Source organism: Populus trichocarpa, chromosome 10, assembly GCF_000002775.5.
Source record: "Populus trichocarpa isolate Nisqually-1 chromosome 10, P.trichocarpa_v4.1, whole genome shotgun sequence".
Taxonomy (NCBI): Eukaryota; Viridiplantae; Streptophyta; class Magnoliopsida; order Malpighiales; family Salicaceae; genus Populus; species Populus trichocarpa.
Genome location: NC_037294.2, coordinates 12,706,696 through 12,727,551, shown reverse-complemented (window position 1 = coordinate 12,727,551; position 20,856 = coordinate 12,706,696). Strand labels below are relative to the sequence as shown.

The 20,856-nt window shown below is 36.3% G+C and overlaps 3 protein-coding genes across 9 annotated transcripts; 2 read left to right on the top strand and 1 right to left on the bottom strand.

Annotated features, from left to right (window-relative positions):
- Positions 1–119: 119 nt before the first annotated feature.
- On the top strand, positions 120–2,602 carry LOC7462671 (receptor-like protein EIX2). The gene is made up of 5 exons (XM_052456477.1): positions 120–173; positions 330–999; positions 1,103–1,334; positions 1,458–1,642; positions 2,292–2,602. Exons 1-5 carry the CDS (start codon positions 120–122, stop codon positions 2,600–2,602), a joined length of 1,452 nt encoding a protein of 483 aa, XP_052312437.1.
- A 1,327-nt stretch (positions 2,603–3,929) lies between these two features.
- Positions 3,930–6,851, bottom strand: LOC7459749 (adagio protein 3). 6 transcript variants are annotated; one of them, XR_002984458.2, is made up of 3 exons: positions 6,487–6,851; positions 4,306–6,074; positions 3,930–4,218 (listed from the first exon to the last, which is right to left on the bottom strand). XR_002984458.2 is itself a non-coding variant. In XM_002314744.4 (2 exons), exons 1-2 carry the CDS (start codon positions 6,762–6,764, stop codon positions 4,469–4,471), a joined length of 1,884 nt encoding a protein of 627 aa, XP_002314780.2. In that variant the 5' UTR covers positions 6,765–6,851; the 3' UTR covers positions 3,930–4,468. The 6 variants fall into 6 exon arrangements, 2 of the variants coding, with proteins under 2 accessions (XP_002314780.2, XP_024466830.1); XR_002984459.2 differs by having other exon boundaries at positions 3,930–4,205; XR_002984456.2 differs by having other exon boundaries at positions 4,310–6,074.
- A 6,032-nt stretch (positions 6,852–12,883) lies between these two features.
- LOC7459182 (two-component response regulator ORR21) lies at positions 12,884–17,953 on the top strand. Of its 2 annotated transcripts, XM_052456562.1 has the most exons (6): positions 13,290–13,434; positions 14,501–14,671; positions 14,821–14,973; positions 15,053–15,451; positions 15,916–15,992; positions 16,781–17,953. In XM_052456562.1, the coding sequence occupies exons 2-6, from the start codon at positions 14,653–14,655 to the stop codon at positions 17,951–17,953; spliced, it is 1,821 nt and encodes a 606-aa protein (XP_052312522.1). In that variant the 5' UTR covers positions 13,290–13,434; positions 14,501–14,652. The 2 variants fall into 2 exon arrangements, with proteins under 2 accessions (XP_002315852.1, XP_052312522.1); XM_002315816.3 differs by lacking the exon at positions 14,501–14,671 and having other exon boundaries at positions 12,884–13,434.
- The last annotated feature ends 2,903 nt before the right edge of the window (positions 17,954–20,856 follow it).

Below are 20,856 nucleotides of genomic sequence, written 5' to 3'. Positions count from 1 at the left end.
ACTGAGAAAATATTTACTAGAATCGATAAATTGTATAGGCTTGATTAAGAAGATAATAAAAAGGGCCCAGTAAAAAAGAAATTTTTTTTTTAATTTCCTTAAGCTCATAGAACTGATTAATGGAGTACCGGGGCTCACAAAACGCAGGAGGAGTTTGGAGCCACAAGGGCTGGGTGGCATAAAGTCGTAGGCTTTTCTTCTTGAATTATGGATGAAATAGGGTCAGTAACGGTGTAACAGTGGACGACTAAGTAAAGTGTTACAATGGGAACAGCAACCACCAATGTCCTGTTTTCTTGTGCTGATCTTTGTTACAATGGGAATTTGAGCATTGTTGCGGCACTGGCAGCACATTTGCAAATGTGAGCTGCATTCCAAATGAAAACAAGGCACTTCTCGAGTTCAGGGATAGTCTTATTGATCATTTAAACTGGGTGTTGTCGTGGATAGGAGAAGACCGCTGTCCCTGGAAAGGAGTGGTTTGCAGCAGGACTAGCGGTCATGTTATCAAGCTTGATCTTCGAAATCAGTTTCAGCTAGATGAGCTAGGCATTCCCTATTTCGATTTCTATCCTGGAAATTATAGCAACGTTTTCTTGAAAGGTGATATAAATCCTTCCCTTCTTGATTTGAAGCATTTGGAATATCTAGACCTGAGCATGAACGATTTCTCTTCGAGCTCCAAAATTCCAGGATTTATATGGTCCTTGATAAAATTGAAATATCTAAACCTTTCCTCTGCGGGTTTCCTAGCAAAGGTTCCCGTTCATCTTGGAAACCCTTCAAGCCTGCAGTATCTTGATCTTGGCACTTCTTCAGCTTTCTATGCTCCTTCGAATTTCTTGACTTCTGACAACCTCCAATGGACATATACTCTTTCTTCCTTGAAATACCTGGACTTGTCTGGAGCGAACCTTCCAAAAGACAACAATTGGTTGCATTCCATAAATATGCTCCCTTCTCTACTAGAATTACATTTATCCCGTTGTCAACTTTCAGGTATTCCTCTGTTTCTCAATGTTAATTTCACATCTCTTGAATTGCTTGATCTTTGTCAGAACGGCTTTGATTCTGTAATCCCTCCTTGGTTGTTTAACTTCAGTAGCATTCAACATCTTGATCTTAGTTAAAATGCTTTTCACGGTTCCATTCCTAGCGATTAGCAGTTGTAAATTCCTTGAAGTGCTTGACCTACAAGAGAATAATCTTGAGGCTGAAATACAAAATACGCTGACAAATCTGTGTACCCCATCTGGATGGGCTCATGATAGTTTGAAGATATTGAAACTTGGATCAGATTGGTTCTCTGGCTATTTGCCAGTTCAACTTGGACAGTTTAAGCATTTAGAATACCTTAATCTCGAATGAAACTCATTTCTAGATCCGATCCCAGCGTCACTAGGAAGACTATCGTCTTTGATACAGTTAAGTCTCGGTCTTAATCATTTGAATGGTAGTATTCCAAAAAGTTTTGGGCAGCTCTCAAATCTGGAAGTTCTAAATGTCTCCGACAACAAATTGGGGGGCATGGTGTCTGAACTTCACTTTGCAAACTTAAGGCATCTAACAGGGACTGATATTGTCTTCAAATTCTTTTGTTATAGATTTCGCCCAACATGGGTGCCTCCATTTCAGCTTCAAGGTATCGGGATGTCGATCTCAGTTTCCACAATGGCTTCAAAGTTCAAACACAAAAGAATGTTGGAATTTTATAAATGTTTAATGCAAGTATATTGGTTTGAAGAAATTTCCTCCGGTATTTTCTGGCTTAATCTATCTCACGATCATATTAGAAAATGTTTACCAAAGTTGCTATTGGTAGGAACATATATTTGAATGGCAACAAATTTGAGAGACCATTAGCAACCTTTTCTCTTGATGTGGTTGTACTATCTTTCCAATAACTCTCTCTGGTCCAATTCCTGAAGCCATTAGGCCATGCCCAAATTACATGAACTACACCTCTCTGGTAACCAGTTGAATGGCAATATTCCACTTTCTATATGCAAGATAAAGGATTTGGAAACTCTTGATCTTTCCAAAAATCAGCTATCTAGGAGACTTTCTCGGTGTTGGAGATAGTTAAGTCGTTTAGAGGTGATGAATATTTCAAATAAACTTTGGGTGGCTGTATTTCCAATTATGTGGGTTCTGTACAATGTCTCTGATATTTATATTTGAAGATAAACAGTTTTTAAGGAAAGCTCCCTGCATCATTGACTGAGCCAAGATACTTGCAAACCCTCAATCTGGCTGAGAATACATTTACTGGCACTATCCTTCCTGGACAGGTGAAAAGTTTTCTCTGGAAATACTAAGCATTCATTCTAACGAGTTTGATGGCGAAATTCCTCTAGAGTTTTGCCACCTTTCTCAACTTCGAGTGCTGAACTTGGCGCAATGTAGGATTGCTGCAACTCTTCTTCGTTGTTTTAGCAACTTTTCTGTTATGATTGGAGAGGCAAGGAAATGTGAACACTGGCTTTATGCAGGAAAGTATGACGAGAATGTTTTGGTTTCGTGGAAAGGGAGGGAGCTTGAATATACCAAGACACTTGAATTTCTATTTTCAGTCGACATTTCCAGCAAAAATCTATTTTGAGAGTTTCCAAAGGAGTTGACGAGTCTAGCAGGGCTACAAAATCTGAATCTGTCAGGAAACAAGTTCCAGGGAGTAATCCCTTTAAATATTGGGCAATTTGAATAGGATGGGATCTCTTGATTTTTCTACAAACAAGCTATCTGGCGCCATTCCTCCAAGCATTTATGCTTTGAACTATTAGAGTTACTTCAACTTGTCATTTAATAACCTATCAGGTCATATTTTATTAGGAAACCAACTTCAAACCTTAGATGATAAATCCATCAATATTGGCAACAATGGACTTCATGGACCTCTAATAAGGAGTTGCCCAGAAGATGAAACATCCTCTGAAGGTCATGAACGAATTGAGTACAAGATTAATGATCAGCCGGAAGCATGTTATGGGGTTGTGGTTGAATTCCTGGGGGTTTGTAGCAATTTGCACTTCATGAAATCTTCAACAAAATATACAACATGCAACAACTATGGTAAAGAAAGGCAAATAGGATCAGAAGAACATTCGGCGGAGGCAACTTTCGAGCATGAAAAGATTAGTTCTTTTTTTCTGCGTCGATATCCCTTCAAACATTCACATTACAAGTCCAGAGAGTATAGTCACATGTCCATTTGGGAAAGCTATTGTTTTTAGCTGTGTTCATGGTTTTTAAAAAACAACAGAAAAAAATATGATATTAACTTTTAAAATATTATCAACAGTTAAAATTCATGGTCACATTCCCAAAAGGCTCTAAATGTAATTGTTTAATTGTTTCTCAGCGCAGTTGATTGATTGCTGAGATTTTTATATGATTTATGCCGTCCTTAGATTAATAAAAAGATACAAGATTCCAGTTGTGATTCTTAATCTTTTTAACTTTTTGCATCATTAATAACTCCTGATTTCCTTTTTGATATATTTCTGCTTCTAATTTGAAGCTAAATCAAGTTAATGATAGATGAAAATACCTCCCAACTCCTTTGGCTTCAAACACACGCGCGGCATATCTTTGGACTTCTGTTTTTGATAAAGCACGGGGTTTTGCTGTGCTAAAACTGAATGATCTTCCGTTCAATTTCGGAGGAAGGCCTGTATTGTTATCAATCATGAGAATTAAGCCGCGTGCTTGATAGAGCTGGCCTCTTTCCATGGGCGATGTATATCTCGGTATAATTATTGCCGATAGATACATTGCATCTGTCTAGAAACCAGGGATGCTTGTAATCTATCTTGGGTTATGTGAAATGAAATAATAATAATCATGATTGGGTGGTGAATCCAATGTCGTATGCAACTGCACTTACTAGCATAGAACAAGGAAAGCAACTTGTCATACCTAGCCAGTGGTAGCACGAAAAACCAGTATTATAGATGTCGGCATTACCAGGAAGCTTATATCTTATCTGCTGTGATACATGAAAACACACACTTATTATATATTTTTTTTTTACTTGAATCAGCACTCAGAAATGCTTTTGCTGCATATCGTACAGGGGCTCGTCAGTTGTAAGAATCTTCCCATCCAATCACCAGCATTCTCACGCAATAGGAAAAATAAACAGGGAAAGTTAAAAGAACAGAGGAAAGCACATAAAGCAAAACCAGCTAACAACCGATCACGTCCTGCATCAGAATTCTAATACAATTCATTAGATGTAAGTAATATATGATTGCAACAACAAAAAGCACAGCACAAAATCAAGACAAGTTGAGGTTTTCATACTTACAAGTATGCACACAAAGCATGGGGGAAAGCATGCAGTGATACAGAAAGAAGTGATCTAGCTGAAGAACCTCAAATGGCATAGGTCATCAAACAAAGTTTTCTTGAGTGGCTGCTGGTGCAAAACTTGTGTCAACCGACATATGGACAGCTCAATGTTAAATCATGGTTCTGAGTCTTGCTTGCTTGCTAAGCACAACTCATGCAATTCGTTTAGTATCCATTCCTCCCCAGTGTGCCCTCCCAATACCAGGACCCTCGTCCCTCCAACCACACAGGTGCTATGGCCCCACGCAAGCTTAGGTGGTTGACCAGGAACGTTGAGAATCCTCCATGATGGTTTCTCCTCAGCAGGATCTAACAGGAAAAGCTGGGAAGGAGAGTGCAACCCAGCAATAGAACCACCAAAGATTATATTCCTTCCACAGGGCATGCTAACAGCAACATGATCAAGTCTGGGAGGGGGGACAACAGAACTCTGGCTCCCTATACCAGTTAATGCACTACACTCCAATTGCCTCCAATGTGGTTCTTCGTCCTCCAAGTCAATGGTGTAGGCCTCACCTGATCTCAGTCGTAAGTGCCCACTCTTGGCAAGTCCACCAAACATAAGAATTTTCGTACGACCATAAACTGAGAGTGAATGCCCTAATCGAGATGGAGGAGCCCAAGTAGCTGGGATCTCCCTCCATATAGGCTTGTCTATAGTGAGATCCAACAAGTAGGTGTCACTGAGAAGTACCCCAGCATCTGTACATCCACCTGAGACAACCAACTTAGAACCTTCTATGGTGCAAGAGCTATGCCACGATCTAGGAAGAGGGGGAGTTCCACCAGAAACTTCCTTCCATGTCGGCTGTTTGGCATCCAAGTCCATAACAAAGACATCATTGAGCAACCCTTGCCTTCCACATCCTCCAAACAACACCAACCAGGAACCATTTAGGCAAGAAAGAGTGTGACCCCAGCGCCCTGGTGGGGATGATTTCACACTTATCCGCTGCCACACTGGATTTGCAGCATCAAGATTGAGAACAAAAGTGTCATCCATCGGCTGCATGTTTACTCCTTCCCCTCCAAACAATACAAGTCTATTCCCTACTGCACATGCACTGAAATTGCAACGTGAAGGCTCAACCGCACCTCCAACTGTCACTTTCCTCCAGCAGACAGCTTCGAGGGTAGTCAGTTCCCTTGCCAGACGTCCCCAACCCAACTTTTTAGTCATCAGCTCCAATGCACCTGTGACTTCTCTTCCCCATGCATTTTGACAAACCATCTTCCTTACCTGCTCATTTTTTGTTAATTGCCGGATTCTTCTGCAGACAGATCCAATGGATGCAACATCCCTTGGTGTCAAGCGTGATAGAATGTTATGAGCCAATACTTCATCAGACAACTGAAGTATCCCACATATTTCTTGATGCTGAGTAAATGGTGATTGTCCATGCCGTGGAGAATAATTAGCTGAGTGATCAGACCGTTGATTGCAAGTCTCTTTGTAGACTGGATATGATACATGGTTCAGATCTATTTTGGCTTCAGAAAATACCTGAATACCTATTACCTGTGTGATAATTCCATCATCATCGTGTATAGGTACAAGTCTGAGCCTGTTCACCAGTGGAGTACCATCCTTCCTAAAGTTTAGAAGTTCACCTTGGAATTCCATCCCTTCCTCGAGACATCTTCTGATTTCAGAAACAACAGCAGGGTCTACTAAAGGATGCCTTCTTTGAGCACGGGGATCCCTGTATTGTAAGAACCGACTGAAAAGAAAAATTTTCCAGAATGGTTAATATAGATCCCTTGCAACATAGAAAAATCACGGTATGAATAATTAAGTAAGCAAAAATATTGACAGAGAACCGACGACACATCCCAAAAAAAAAATTCGAAGCATGAAACAACCCAGCAACCTATGAGGAGAGAATTTAAGATGATCCCATCTCCTTATGCGAAATATATATAAAAAACAAGAATTCAAAATCAAATAATCTAATTCCCCATTTTCTTACCAACCAAACAAGAATACAAACATTTAAATAAAACGAACAAATTTAGTGAAATTTAAATTCTTCTTTTTTATTTATACATCAAGTGAAAAAACAGAAAAAGTAACGAAAAAAGTAAAAGAAGAAAAGAAGAAGAATTAAAAAAAATGAATAAATAAAAGGATACCAGTTACGACCGAGGACCTCGTGAGCATGGTAGCCAGTGAAGATCTCGAAGACCTTGTTGACATAAATGATAGGAAAATCAAGCTCTAAGGCATCTGAAACCACAAAAGATACGGGTGTCGTTGGGTGGAAAAACAACCCTCCTCTTGTATCCTCCATTAATGAAACCTCGCTTTCCATTTCATCTTCTTTAAGGGATTTGGTGCATTTCAGCCTTTTTCCTGAGCTTTGAAACTCTTCTTCTTCTTCCTCCTTTTCTTCTTCTTGTGGTTTTGACATCGCCTCTCTTTCTCTGCGCGTTTAAAAAAAAACAAAGAAAAGATTCGTGTTGGAAGCGGTAGTTGAATGTCATGTGTGGTGGCACTCTCTGCTTTTGTTTTGCCCCGCCCAGATCTTCGTGTTGTTACTACTTCTCCAAACACAGTGCCCCTCTTGTTTCCCTTATTTCCCAAAATGCCATTTTTTATTACATGTAAAACAAAGTCATCTAATCTTACAAGAGAATTTATTCTTGAGATTTTCTTTTTCTAAAATTATTACCAAACGTGTTATTCGTTCTTTTTTATTTAGATGAATGGGTAAGCTGTATCATATGCAGAGTGGACAAGTTTTTCCCACCTCCAACGTGTCAATTACCAATAATTAAGGGAATTTGTTAGCAAAACCTTTTATCAAATTTTCTCCAAATCTTTTCTTATAATTTAGTGGAATTCCCAATCAATTAATTAAATAAGAAGTGTGAAGTGGGTTTAACTGTTAATTTGATGAGATGTTATTGAGTATTTTTTATTTAAAGAAAATAACTATAATAATTGGACATGACAATTTATATCATTGAAAGAAAATAAATTAGTAAAAAATATAATTTGGGATGCCCATTAAAAAAAAAAAAAAAACGTGAAAAATGCCAACCACAAAGATGGCAATTTGGTAGTAAAGGGAACAAGTGAGGGCACCGAGGGGGTTTAAGCAAGAAAAAAGGTCCCCGCTGGTTCAGGGATGGAAAAGCGTGCTGTGTAAATATCTTAGAAACAAAAATATCTAAAAACCTAGGTGACGTGCCACCACTGAGCCTCCACGTGACCGACCTATAAAGAAGATATTTTTATATGGCGTCAAGATGTGGCGGGAATGGGATCACCTCTCCCTCGCATCATCCCCGCCCAAACTCCCATGCTTTCATTTTTACCCTGTAATGTAAGCCACTTCTCCCCCTCCCTTCCTCGTCCCCAACAGCAAGTATTTTACAGATTTACCTTGATGACATGCTTTTATCTGGGGTTAATTAAGTAAATATTATAATAACATCTTAGGATCGCAGAGTAAAAGAACCTTAAAAGCACAAATAGCGAGGTACATGTGGCCCTTCACCTAAAAGCATATGTTATTAGACGAGGCACCTGTTTCAAATTACACTCTGCCATGGAGGATGGAGTAAAAGTCTTTATCCAAGTAATGCGGAGCTTATCTGTCATGGAGGATGGAGGATAAAGTACCTTGATGACATGCTTTTAGCTGGGCTTGATTAAGTAAATATTATAATAACATCTTAGGATCGCAGAGTAAAAGAACCTTAAAAGCACAAATAGCGAGGTACATGTGGCACTTCACCTAAAAGCATATGTTACTAGACGAGGTAACTGTTTCAAAATACACTGTCATGGAGGATAGAGTAAAAGTCGGCTTGTTGTTTTTTCCGTTTCAAAAAAAATTAAAATTATTTTATTTTTTTTATATTTTAAATTAATATTTTTTAGTATTTTTAGATTATTTTGATGTTCAGATGTCGAAAAATAATTTTAAAAAAATAAAAAAAATATTATTTTTATATATTTTTAAATAAAAAACATTTTGAAAAGTGATTGGACCGACACTCTCAAAACACGTTTTATCCACTGAGTTTATCTGCTTAGGTAATTAATCTTGTTTTTCTTGTAGTATGGATTCGTCTACTCGATTCTACATCATATCTACCATTCTTATGGTTTTGATAGGTTTTGAACCCTTCGTTGATCTCAATTATAAATATTTGTTATATTATTTTTATTGAGCAAACAATTTTATTTTTCTAGTTGTTGGTGCGAGGATCACCTTCTATAAAATGATTTCTATAAAATGATTACCGCACATATTCATTTAAGTATTGAATCAGGTGACTTGTAGTACATCAAATATTATGGTTCTAAATCATAATATTATAAAAATATCATGTTATTCCTGAATTATATTATTTCACCAAAAAAAATTTATTTTATATTATTTCAGCATTTGCTTGTATTTATTATGTTGTACCACTGTATTATATTGATATATAGTACATTGGTACAACATAATAAATAGCATGCTACATGATTTTTCTTACCATTCTAGGACATGATATATAGAATATGTATAAAATATGATTAAAACCCTATTATTTGTTTATGATTTTATTACACTATAATGTTAAAAATATTAAGTACTAAAAATAAATACATGGAGTTAAAAATATATAAAAAAATTTAGATGAGTCTGAAAAAATCCACGACAAGAATGTTAACGTCTCATGTTTTTCTTTTCTCCAACAAAAGGCATCAATTATGACCAGTGTGAACCTGAACTTTGGTTTGTTATTTTCAAGTGGTTAAAAAATTATGGTTTCGAGTGTATAAATATTTTGTTAAAGTAACCCCAATCATCACATAATAATCTGCTATTATTTATTAATTTAAATATGCTCAAGAACTATCCAAGGCATACTGGATAGAATACTGCATGATTAGAAATCCGATTACTATATATGTTTATTAATTACGCACTCAAATCGTTGGCTCCATAAATCAGCACGTGTAAATCAATTATCCGGCTGCGCCAGAAGACGGAGGAAACAAAAATGCGCATTAAAAACGCGGCAGGTGTGGAAGCACAGGGTTCCAGTGCGGCTGGACAGCAACACGGGTGCAGGTGCATTTAACCAAACGTCACCAACACTGGTGCGTCCCTGTTACTCGACATGCAATGACTATGAGCCAGCCAATTAATGTTAGTTTAGTCTTACTGAGAGTACGGGCTCGAATTAAAAACGCACGCGAACCACTTCCTTTCGTCCTGCTATGGGACCACCACCACCGCCACACTGCCTTCTTCTCTCTTTCTCTCGTCATCATTGAGACGAAACACAGAAGAGTTTGAGCATTAACCGATATAGTTTTCTTTCACTTTTTAAAACCATTTTAAGGGTATAATTATAATATATCCTTTGTACATTTATCCTAATGCATTTAAGAGATTACAATGATAGTTTTCAAGATTGTAATAGAAAAAGTTAAAATCACTTTAATCTTTTGGAACTACCATTAACACGCCTTCATCAATAAGAAAGATCTACAATGCAAAGTTGCTGCCAATCGATAAATTTTATGATCTCACCAGCTGTGGATCTGCGCTCCGCCGCAATAATTTATTATTATTATTATTATTATTGCGTAAAACATGTGTCAAGGTAATATATACATGTTTTAAAGCATCAAAAATAAATAAATTGTGATCAATCAGATCTTTAAATAAATTAGTTTTATTTTAATTAAATAATAAACAATAATAATAAATAAACCAAATAAAAATAACAATCATGATGACCTAAAAAATCCAAAAAGGGACGAACTATGCATCTTAATTCCTAGCTCGTTTAATACAAAATAATGAGATTGGATAAAAAAAATTAAAAAAATTAATCTGATTCAATCCAAGTTAATATGACAAGCATGTAATCCAGGGTCAAGTCATACAAGTTGACTTATCAAACTTGCGACCAAGATCACGAGGTCAAAATAACTCGAAAAAAACTAAGAAAACCACAAAACTTTTTTTTTAAAAAAAAAATTCAATGTTAAATGATGAAAGTTGAAAAGAAAATATATAAAAAAAACTAAAACTAAAAAAATTATATCAACTCACGTTAACTTTTCAAATTGTGACCTAGATCATTAGACAGAGAATCTTTTATATGAAAAAACACCATAAAACTTAATTCTCAACCAATCAAAATTTAAAAACTGAAATTAAAAAAGGATTTTTAATTATGCAAAATGATCCAGAACAAAAAAAAAACCGATTAAAAAAATAAGGATTAAAACTAGACTAAAAAATAAAATTTCCTCCTTCAATTCAAAATTCTAGGTTGTTCTCTCATTTATTTTTTATTTTGAATTTGGTCCTTATTATTTTAATTGGTATTTTTTTTATTTTTTATCCTTTTATATGGTTGATTTTTTTTTTAATTTCATCATCAGACATTTGATTTATTGGAATTTAGACTTTATGGTTTTTTAGATGATGTGTTTCTGGTTTAGTGACTCGGGTCACGAGTTTGAGGAGTTAATACGGGTTGGTATTTTCTTTTTACTTGTTTTTTTATTTTTTTATTTGACATTGTTTATTTTGAAAAATGAGCTTCATGATTTTCTTCAGTTTTTTTTCTATCAAGTTATCATGATCTCGTGATCTGGACAAAAAGTTTGATTGGTTATCTTTAATATTTTTTTCACGGTCACTTTTTGTATTTATCTTTTTTTGGCTTTCCCTTCAAAATTGAGTTATTTTTTAAATATTAAGCCTCATCATTTTTCTTATTTTACCTTCTATTAAGTTATCATATCTCATAATTTAGCTCGCGAGGTTTGGCGGCCTTATAAGGGCTTGTAGTTGTTTTTATTTTTACATGCTTCTTTTTGTTGACTCATTTATTTTTTAATTTCATCATTCTACATTTGAATTGTTAAGAATTGATCATTATTGTTTTTCAAAAAAATATTTCTATAAGGTTGACTTGCGAGTTTTTCATGTTATCTTGGGTTGACTCAAGGCATTTTATTTTGTTATTTTTTCTATTTTTTAATTTAGTCCATAAATATACAAAACTTCCTTCATTATTCTGATTGGAAACAATCTCTTCATCAAGCAATCCAATTTCCATTTAGTTACCGTGTCAAACTTGGTAAATTCATTGCTCGCACTTATTCTTATTAGAATTATCAATAAGCGTGATTTAACACCTTTTTCTTTTAAAATTTCAAGGGTAGCCACTCATGGCTATTCAACTTTAATAATTATAAAAAGACTTCAATGGTGGGATTATTTCAGTTGTGCTTGTAAAGTAATAAAACATCACCTTTTAGTTGAAAACAATTACATTTACTTCAAACAAATTTTGTACGTTAAAAAACTAAGGAAAAATTTCCACCAATTCTCTTTTTTGTTCCAAATTCTGTCCCTTAGGTCTCTTCCTCGTATTTTTACTACAATATCCAGCATGGAGATATAAAGCAAAATGATGGGACTTCTTTGCAACATAAACCAAAATTTTCAAACTTGTTGTCATGTAATTTTCACAACAACACCAAAATACTAGGATTATAAACTCAAACTCTTAGTTCAAATTTCTAGCATATCGATCTCATACTCCTGCTCTTCTGCTTTGACACAATATAAAAAAGATTATTTCTAAATCATGAAGCAACTCTTACAAAGCATCAAAGATAATGATTGATCTCCATCCTCGTCATTCTCAGGTTCTGTAACTGGCCTAACAAGCAACAATGAAGATGACTATTATAATATCCTCCCTCCTATAGCAACTCCTATAGAAAAATCTTAAGCATCCACTATATATATATTAAGAGGTCCAAAAATATTTTGACTCATTTTATTTCTTAGTCTAGATTCTTCAAGCCATTAGGCCAAACCATCAGTCTCATCTTTTTCTATAGGCATGAGTGGTTAAAATAAGGATCATCTAATTTTTCAAATAATTGATTCTCCACTTACATAAATGGTAAATAATTTAAGTGATAATTGATAAACAATTTTTTTAAAAAACAAATTATTTATTTTATGAATTTTTCAAAGATAACAACCTTCTTCTGCTTTATATAAGAAAACTCCTCACAATCTTTGAAGGCAGGACTATATAGAAGAGTTTATCAGTAGAATGCATCACATATCTATCCTTAAGTAACATACTCAAATTCCACTGCAACCTTCTCAAATTCCATTGCAACCTTCTGTATTGTCATTTGTCTTGTAAAGAGATCCATACTTCTTGGATACGAAATTCTATAACCATTATTTCATATATTAAATTCAATATAAATTTTTAGTAAGTTTCATTTAAATCTTATTATCCATGTATATATCTCATTTAAATTCTTTTTAAATCTCTACAATTTTATTTTTGTAAATTTAAGTATGTTATGTGTTTATTAAAAAATTGTATAGTTCTCACATCAAAAATTTTGTTTGATCTGATTTATATTCGGTATCAGAGCAAACTTATTTGTTTTTCATTTTTTTCTTTCATGGAACTGATTTTTATATGGTGCAAGGATATATATACTTTGAATAAATTCTATAATTACAAATAAGGGCCTCTTTTATTGCTCTCACGCCTCATCCAGACCCCCTCACTCCACTCGAATTCAACGTGAGTGAATTCAACGTCTTTTTGAATTGAACAAACCAAATATCCCTCAAATTTATCCAAAATCCTCTCCCTATTTCCCGATCTGAACCCTAAATATTCTCCAACTTCCCATAATTTATCTTTTTCCTTCAAAATTCTAGGCTTTCCGTTAACAGATCTAGCTTCCTCAAAATCCACTACAATCTTACGACCTCGCCACTGGACATGCTTAATTTAAGCTTCTTAGCTTTAGAATTTAGAAGTAGAGAGCGTGGTTAGTTGTGTGCTAGTGAGTAGCTCAGTTTCCGTTTGGCATTGTAATGGCTGCTTTGCAGCGAGTGGCGTCGAGCTTGAGCACGAGCGCGAGCAGTTACGGATCATGCAAAGGTGCAGGTGCAGATTTAATGTTTTCTGATCAGTTCCCTGCTGGTTTACGGGTTCTGGTAGTGGATGATGACATCACTTGCTTGAGATTGCTAGAGAAAATGCTTTGCCGCTGCCTCTATAATGGTTAGTTTTCCCTGTTTTCTTTTTTGATTGCTCAATTCGAGCAGAGATGGGCGTAGAAGGGGTTCTCTGGGGCTACTTTTTATGCATGTTCATGTCTGGTGAGAGTATGAGTTAAAATCTGGATGGAAGCTGGTTAGTTATTGATAGAGATAAAATGGCAGGGAAACTGCTGGTCAAATGATTCAGTCGTAATTGGAAATAAAAAATAAATAAATTGAAAACAGAGGTAACCCAAAATCACCTTCATAAAACCAGTAAAAAAGGACACCCATTTCAATCCATGTTGGTTATTGATCTGTCAATCGCAATGAAATTTTTTTCTGATGTCTGCTCAAAATGCAGTTGTAGTTTTTCTTTTCCAATTAAAGCCCAATTCTTTAAAATTTGAAAAACACTGGTATAAACGCTCAAAACCCAAGTCTGATCCCGCTGCACAGTCTCTGCAATCCCAAACTGATTTGGGCATGTTATTGAACTCATATAATATAAACCTCCTTACGCACGCTTGAAACAAGACCCAGCATTAACGTCGCATCCGCAGTCAGAAGTAACAGAAAAGGAAGTCAGCAATTGCTAGATCACAGCCAACGAATCCAGGAAATAAAGATCACCGATTGAGTTGTTGGAGGCATATTGACCTCCGTACAAACCATCCTATCCATCTTCTTCTTTGCATAAATGTAAATTTGGGCCCATGAGATTGTATTCTGGTGCTACCTTTTTTTACAATCCCTATCACTCAATGCCATAACTCTCTTGAAGTTATTAATAAATCTCAATGAATGCTTCTCAGAGAAACTTATTTATCCAAGTAACACAGCACATAAGTCGACCTGTGATAGCAGAAGAGCATGAGATCTAACTGTTGCTCCACGAGTAGTGATACTTTATGGCACAAAAGTTAGTTCTTAGTATCATGTTTAACAACCACATCCATATGGATTTTCAAGTAAACACAAGAATAAGAGCCGGAAAACACTTCAATTTAAAAGGTTTTTTAGAAGCACTTCTCGAATTAAGATTTATAAATGAAATGCAAATCTGACAACTAGATTCTGTTTTTCAGATGTGACTTGTACAACCAATAGGGAGAAAGGGTTCTTACAGAGAGGGAGGTGGGGGGGGGGGGGTTGTGAAAGATGAGTCTTTTTTTTCTCAGGATATGAAGTAATTAACAGAAAAGGCAGTTTCCGTTGTTCTATTTCCTGGTTACTTGCTATGTGTGCTATTATGGAGAGTGAGTATTACTAGGCTGTTTAAATGACTGCAACTAGAATTCCTGTTCATGTAAAAGATATAAGTTTACTTCAATCTCCTAGATGATTTAGAAAAAATTATCCTGCTGTACCTATCTAAAATATTTTATTTTTGTTCATTTGGTTGCAGTTACCACTTGCTCCCAGGCCACAGCTGCTTTGAAACTTCTGAGAGAAAGGAAAGGCTGTTTTGATGTGGTACTAAGTGATGTTCACATGCCTGACATGGATGGATTTAAACTTCTTGAACTTGTTGGGTTGGAAATGGACCTTCCAGTTATTAGTGAGTGTTTTTTTTTTCCTTGGCAGTAAGGATTTTTAAGTTGTGTATCAAACTGTTGACATAATAATCTTTGCTGCAGTGATGTCTGCTGATGGGAGAACAAGTGCTGTAATGAGAGGAATCAGACATGGAGCATGTGATTATCTGATTAAACCTATCCGTGAAGAAGAGCTCAAGAATATATGGCAACATGTTATTAGGAAAAAGTGGAATGAAAACAAAGAACAAGAACATTCTGGAAGCTTTGAGGATAATGACTGGTATAAACGAGGGAATGATGATACTGAAAATGCATCTTCTGTTAATGAAGGAGCAGAAGGGGTTTTGAAAGGCCAAAAGAAGAGGAACATTGCTAAAGAAGAAGACGATAATGAACTGGAAATTGATGATCCCTCTGCATCAAAGAAACCGCGTGTTGTATGGTCAGTGGAGCTCCATCAGCAATTTGTCAGTGCTGTAAACCAGCTTGGAATTGATAGTACGATCTTTAATGATCCTCTCTTTTTAATTGTTTGTGTTTTTCTATTTAAGGAAATAAAGTAGATGACACACACACACACACTGGTAAAAGAAAGATACAATAGCAAGACTAACTAGGACACAATCAAGGGAAGACAGCCTCACTTAAATCCCCTAATAACAAGCTAAGACACCTACTCAGAGGGGAAGCGACAATTGAAAGACCCAACAGACCCAACGGTAACAAAAAAGCATAATTCACCAACCAATCAGCAATAAAATTGGCCTCAAGATACACAATGGACTCTAGCAACACAATGTTGAGCTAGAAGGCCACAAATTTCTTGAATTATCCGCAATGGCCATTAGATGTGTATTATGCTTTGGGATGATGCTTGTAAATGTTTTAATGTCATTTCAGAAGCTAAGCTTGAGTGGTAACTGTATCTTTTGCTCAATGCAACTTTTTGCCTATCATTTCAGAGGCTGTGCCTAAGAGAATACTCGAGTTGATGAACGTGCCTGGTTTAACTAGAGAAAATGTTGCCAGTCATTTGCAGGTTTGGTTTTTTCCTACATCTCAAACTTCCATAATTCCCTGTGCATTTTCTTTTTTAATTTTCGTTTCAAGGCTGCCCCCTCTGGGTTCTCATGCAAGCATTTTCTGTTATTAAACTTGCATCCTTGGTGCTCTAAACTCTAAAGGATGTCTAGTTGTATTTGTCTTCTTCCATCACCACTACATTCTATGCTATTATACTCATCATATGACAGGACTACGGAAGGGGTATTTGATACCATGAGTTTCATTTTCTCTGGGAGGAATAGTGCAGCCTAAATGATTCACTTAGATCTATCATGCCATATAATACACGGTAATAGAGACTAGAACCTGACTTGAGATGTGAAAGTATAGTTGATCATACCCGAGAAAAGTAATAGAACTCAGAGCATTGTTTTTTACTGTTTGCTTCATTTTTTCATGTCATACTATATTTTTAGGGAGGATGGATCATGGTTTGAGTCACCAAATACGTTATTAATTGCCCTCAATATTTAGTGAAGTTAATAATTCCCAATATAGTTTTGGTTATTTCTCCTCTTCTTATGTATTTGGAATTTATTTTTGAGATTTTCTACTGAGCGTTATGGTTTGATTCTCAACCCCCCGCCTGCATTTTGCACTAGGATACTCTAATAACAATTGAAACTATTAATTTTTAAATGTTAAATCAGAGACCATGTCTTCTTTTAGAACAGTATGGAGTTATATTTCAATAACTCCGATGTATTGTAGTCATTCATTGTGTTAATACTCTTTAGTTTGACTTGTGACATCAATTTTCAGAAGTTTAGACTCTATTTGAAGAGATTAAGTGGTGTTGCTCAACAAGGTGGGATTTCTAATACATTCTGTGGACCATTGGACTCAAATGTAAAGGTTAATCCACTTGGAAGATTTGACATCCAAGCTTTGGCTGCCTCTAGCCAGATTCCTCCACAAACACTAGCAGCACTGCATGCTGAGCTTTTTGGTCGTCCTACAGGCAGCCTGGTTACAACTGTGGACCAACCAGCTCTTTTACAAGCGTCCATGCAGGGTCCGAAATGTATTCCTGTTGAACATGGTGTGGCATTTGGGCAACCATTAGTAAAATGTCAAACCAACATTTCCAAGCATTTTCCACGAAATGTGATATCTGTTGAGGATGTTGCTTCAGGATTTGGAGCCTGGCCCTCTAATAGCGTTGGTACAGTAGGATCCAGTAGCAATCTAGGAGGGATGAACAGTCAAAATAGCAACATGTTGATGGACATACTGCAGCAGCAGAAACAGCAGCAACAACCACTGCAGCAGTCATCATTATCAGAGCCCAGCCGTTCAATTAATGTGCAGCCATCTTGCCTTGTGGTCCCTTCCCAGTCACCAGCCACTTTTCAAGCAGGAAATAGTCCTGCTTCGGTCGATCAGAATTGCAGCTATAACAGGAGCACCATGATTGATTACAGTCTTCTGTCAGCTCAATCAAATAATTCCTCATTGAATATTGGACAAATATTGAATGGGGATCTCAAAACCACAGGTGTGAGTGGGTATTCAGGCTCAGTTTCCATATCTCCCTTGTCACCATGCTCTGTAGATCCTGACAATACATCTCAGCAAGGTCGAAGCTCAACCATGGCAATTCGAGCTGTAAGACAATTACCAGGACTTGTTCCTAATATCTCCAACTTGCAGGGTTCTTATAGTGCAAGGTCAAGTGAAGTGCTTGATCAAAGACCTCTTAGGAATCTTGGATTTGTTGCTAAATGTACTAGCATCCCAAGCCGGTTGGCTGTGGATGAATTTGAATCAACGATGAGCAGCTTAGACCATGAAAAATCCTATATGGAGATCAGTGGTAATAAAGTGAAGCAGGAACCAAACATTGAATATATGGATAATGCCAGAGTGGGCATCCCAATATTACAACAATTGCCCCCAGCACCAAGCGATCTTATGAGTGTTTTCACAGAATAGGTAACTTGGCTACTTGGTGTCGCTGATAACAGTCTTACTTGGATTGGGGATTTTCCTTCGTTGATATAGTCTAATCTAAATGTACACTTTGGCTAGTTTCATAGTTCCTGCATGTGTTTAGGACCATGATGCGGTCTCTTCTGCTGAGCTAGCTAATCTCATTTGACCAACTGTTTTGCCTGCAGAACTAAATTTTAATTTGTTTCGCAGACATTTCTGGATGTTACTCTTTTCTCTTTCCATCATTTAACAGACCTCACTAAATTATTCGAGATAGTAACACAAGCTGGGAACACTCGTGTTTTGGATTATTACCTCTGTGGTCTGGTCACTCAAATTCCTTTTATTTTAGGACACCATGCATCTTCATCTTATTTTACATTTTTGGTTAGGCTAGTATATCTCATGCAGTAACAAACTTGATGCGACAGTGGTAGTTAATTTTTATTCCATGAGAGCCACTTTATCTGCGTGCAGACACTTTTCTAGCAGAATTTTATTTTATTTTTTTGCCTTTTCTGTTACTGGGTCTCTATTTTGCTTTTACCGTTTCCTAAGAGAATGACATGATTGGGATTTTCAGAGAACTGCATGAATGATCTCTTATAGGCTGGTTATCTTATATAATCCCAATTCATTGCAGGTTTGTATTTGATGTTCCCACTGGCAGGATGGATTTGTTTCACATCATCAAATGTTCAGAAAGGGATTCAAATCTTAATTTCCATGGTTAGTGCTGATTTATTTCTTATCACCCGATTCAAGCTGAAGTCACTTATTTCCACGGGTAGCGCATTGTGGAGCCGCCTCAGTATCGATGGCTTGGCAAAGTTCTCATTTTGTGAAATTCCATTGGCTTTTAACTTGCTGGGGGTGAAGCTGTAGATGCACGAAGTAATAGCATTGTCTTTTAACTAGTCTGTAGGGAAAATAAGACTGTACCAGACGCCCAACAGCTTGAAATGTTGCCCATCGTCTTGCCATCATAATTATGTAGTTATGTGGTTTAATGATGATAAATATAAAATATGATCATTTTTTTAATCATGCCACTGATCCAGTTTTCGTGCGTTCCTTTATTCCTCGTTGTACAATGGTGGTCAGCTATAACCTTCCACCACCTGCTGAGAAGTTTCGGAGAGATTAATTTTAACTAATTTGATTACAAGTGGTCTCGCTTCCAAGTCTGACGACGTCACATTTCCTACGCCAACTTTATAGTGATTTTTTTGTCCCCATTTTATTGTTTCTCATGGTCACCTGGAATTCTCTCCTTCAACGCTCCTTTCTTTTTTCTCTCTTGACTTCTGAACTTTCCTAAGAGACTCAATATTCATCCTCGTCTCTCTTTATCTCTGTTTGTATCCGAAGCAGGTCCCTACTAGTATCAACCTCTGTGCTCCAAACGTAGAGAACCCAGGAAGTTGGGCTGCACCAAATGAGGGAATCAGTCGAGAAGCTTGGTTCTTCCACTGACGTAGCCTTCCCATGATGCATCCATATTTAGTTGTGCTTTGACTGCTTTCCCATAATTTATCTTTAAATTAAAATAAATAAATAAATAAATAAGATATCTACATGTACATAAGATAGCTTTCCACTTTAATGTTTAATTAGATAATGTTTAGTTATTATCTTATAACAAAAAAAGCAAAAACAAAAACATATCTAAAATAAAATAGAAAGTATTAAAAAAACAAGTTTTAAATGATATTATTTTTTATTTTTTATCCCTGATAAATCTTTGTTGTCACACATCGTCCCAACGAGTCCAGGATTGGATTATTGTGGATTTGAAAAAAAAATAAAAAATCTCAAAATTAACACTAGTTCTATTGTTTCGAGCACTAAGTTATTCAACATCCTTAATACATCATTTCAAATGAAAGGTTAACGTTAATTATGTTTTTCTAAATTTACTCACATGCTAAAATATTCTGATCTCTTATTATTTGATAATTCTCAGCATTACTAATCTGAAAAGATGGTTTTTTTTTTAATGCAGGCTAAATAGATTATTTATTTAGATTAAGTTCCTAATAGGCTTCATAAATCTCTTATTAAGCTCAAAATACATGTAACAAGAAAAAAATAATTAAAATGCCAAAAACTTTACAATGCTACGACGTGCAAAATTATTTTTTTATTTTTTCATGCTAAATATAGCAAAAACTAAATTACACAAAAAAAGGTTTTTTTAGCTTTACCATAACACAAACTTTTCTAAGAAAACAAATGGTTAAGAATTTTTTTTTTGTATTTGCTTTTGTATTGTTTATTTTATCTAATGCTAAAAATAAAGCCATGCATCACACACTGACACCCCCCCATCTCTTTTACTGATTTACACACACCCAACAATTACACATTTTTACATAATAAACACAATAATAAACAAAAAATCATTCCAAATTTGCAGAACACCTTCTGGACAAGGTTTGAATAGCCAGAGGAGCTGCTGGGCTTCACCGGAGCTTCAGGAACAGTGGCGGGGCGTGGGCACCACCCACCACCCCTCCGGCGGCGCTTGGGCTCACGCCTGGTGGATCTGAAGCGCCCTTCCTCCCTCGTTATTCCTCTGCCGACGGTGAGCCTCAACGTTACCAGCAAAAGAGGTGGGGGGGGGATCACAGCACAGCAAGCGGTTTTTTCTTTTCTTTTTTTTTTGGCTGTGCAAGGCTGGAGTGGGTTGTTGAGGGCTGTCTTGTGATGGATGACACAGGTAGAAGATGGAGTTGCTGGTGGAGTGAAAAATGGAAGATGAAGCTGATGTTGGTTGTGGAGGCTGTCACGGGTGGTGCTGTCTTGGCTGCTGCTGGTACCGAGAAGAAGAGAAGGAGTTGAAGTGCTGAAATACAAAAAGAGAAGGGGAGTGGGGCGGTCTTCAGCTCAAATAGTGTTTT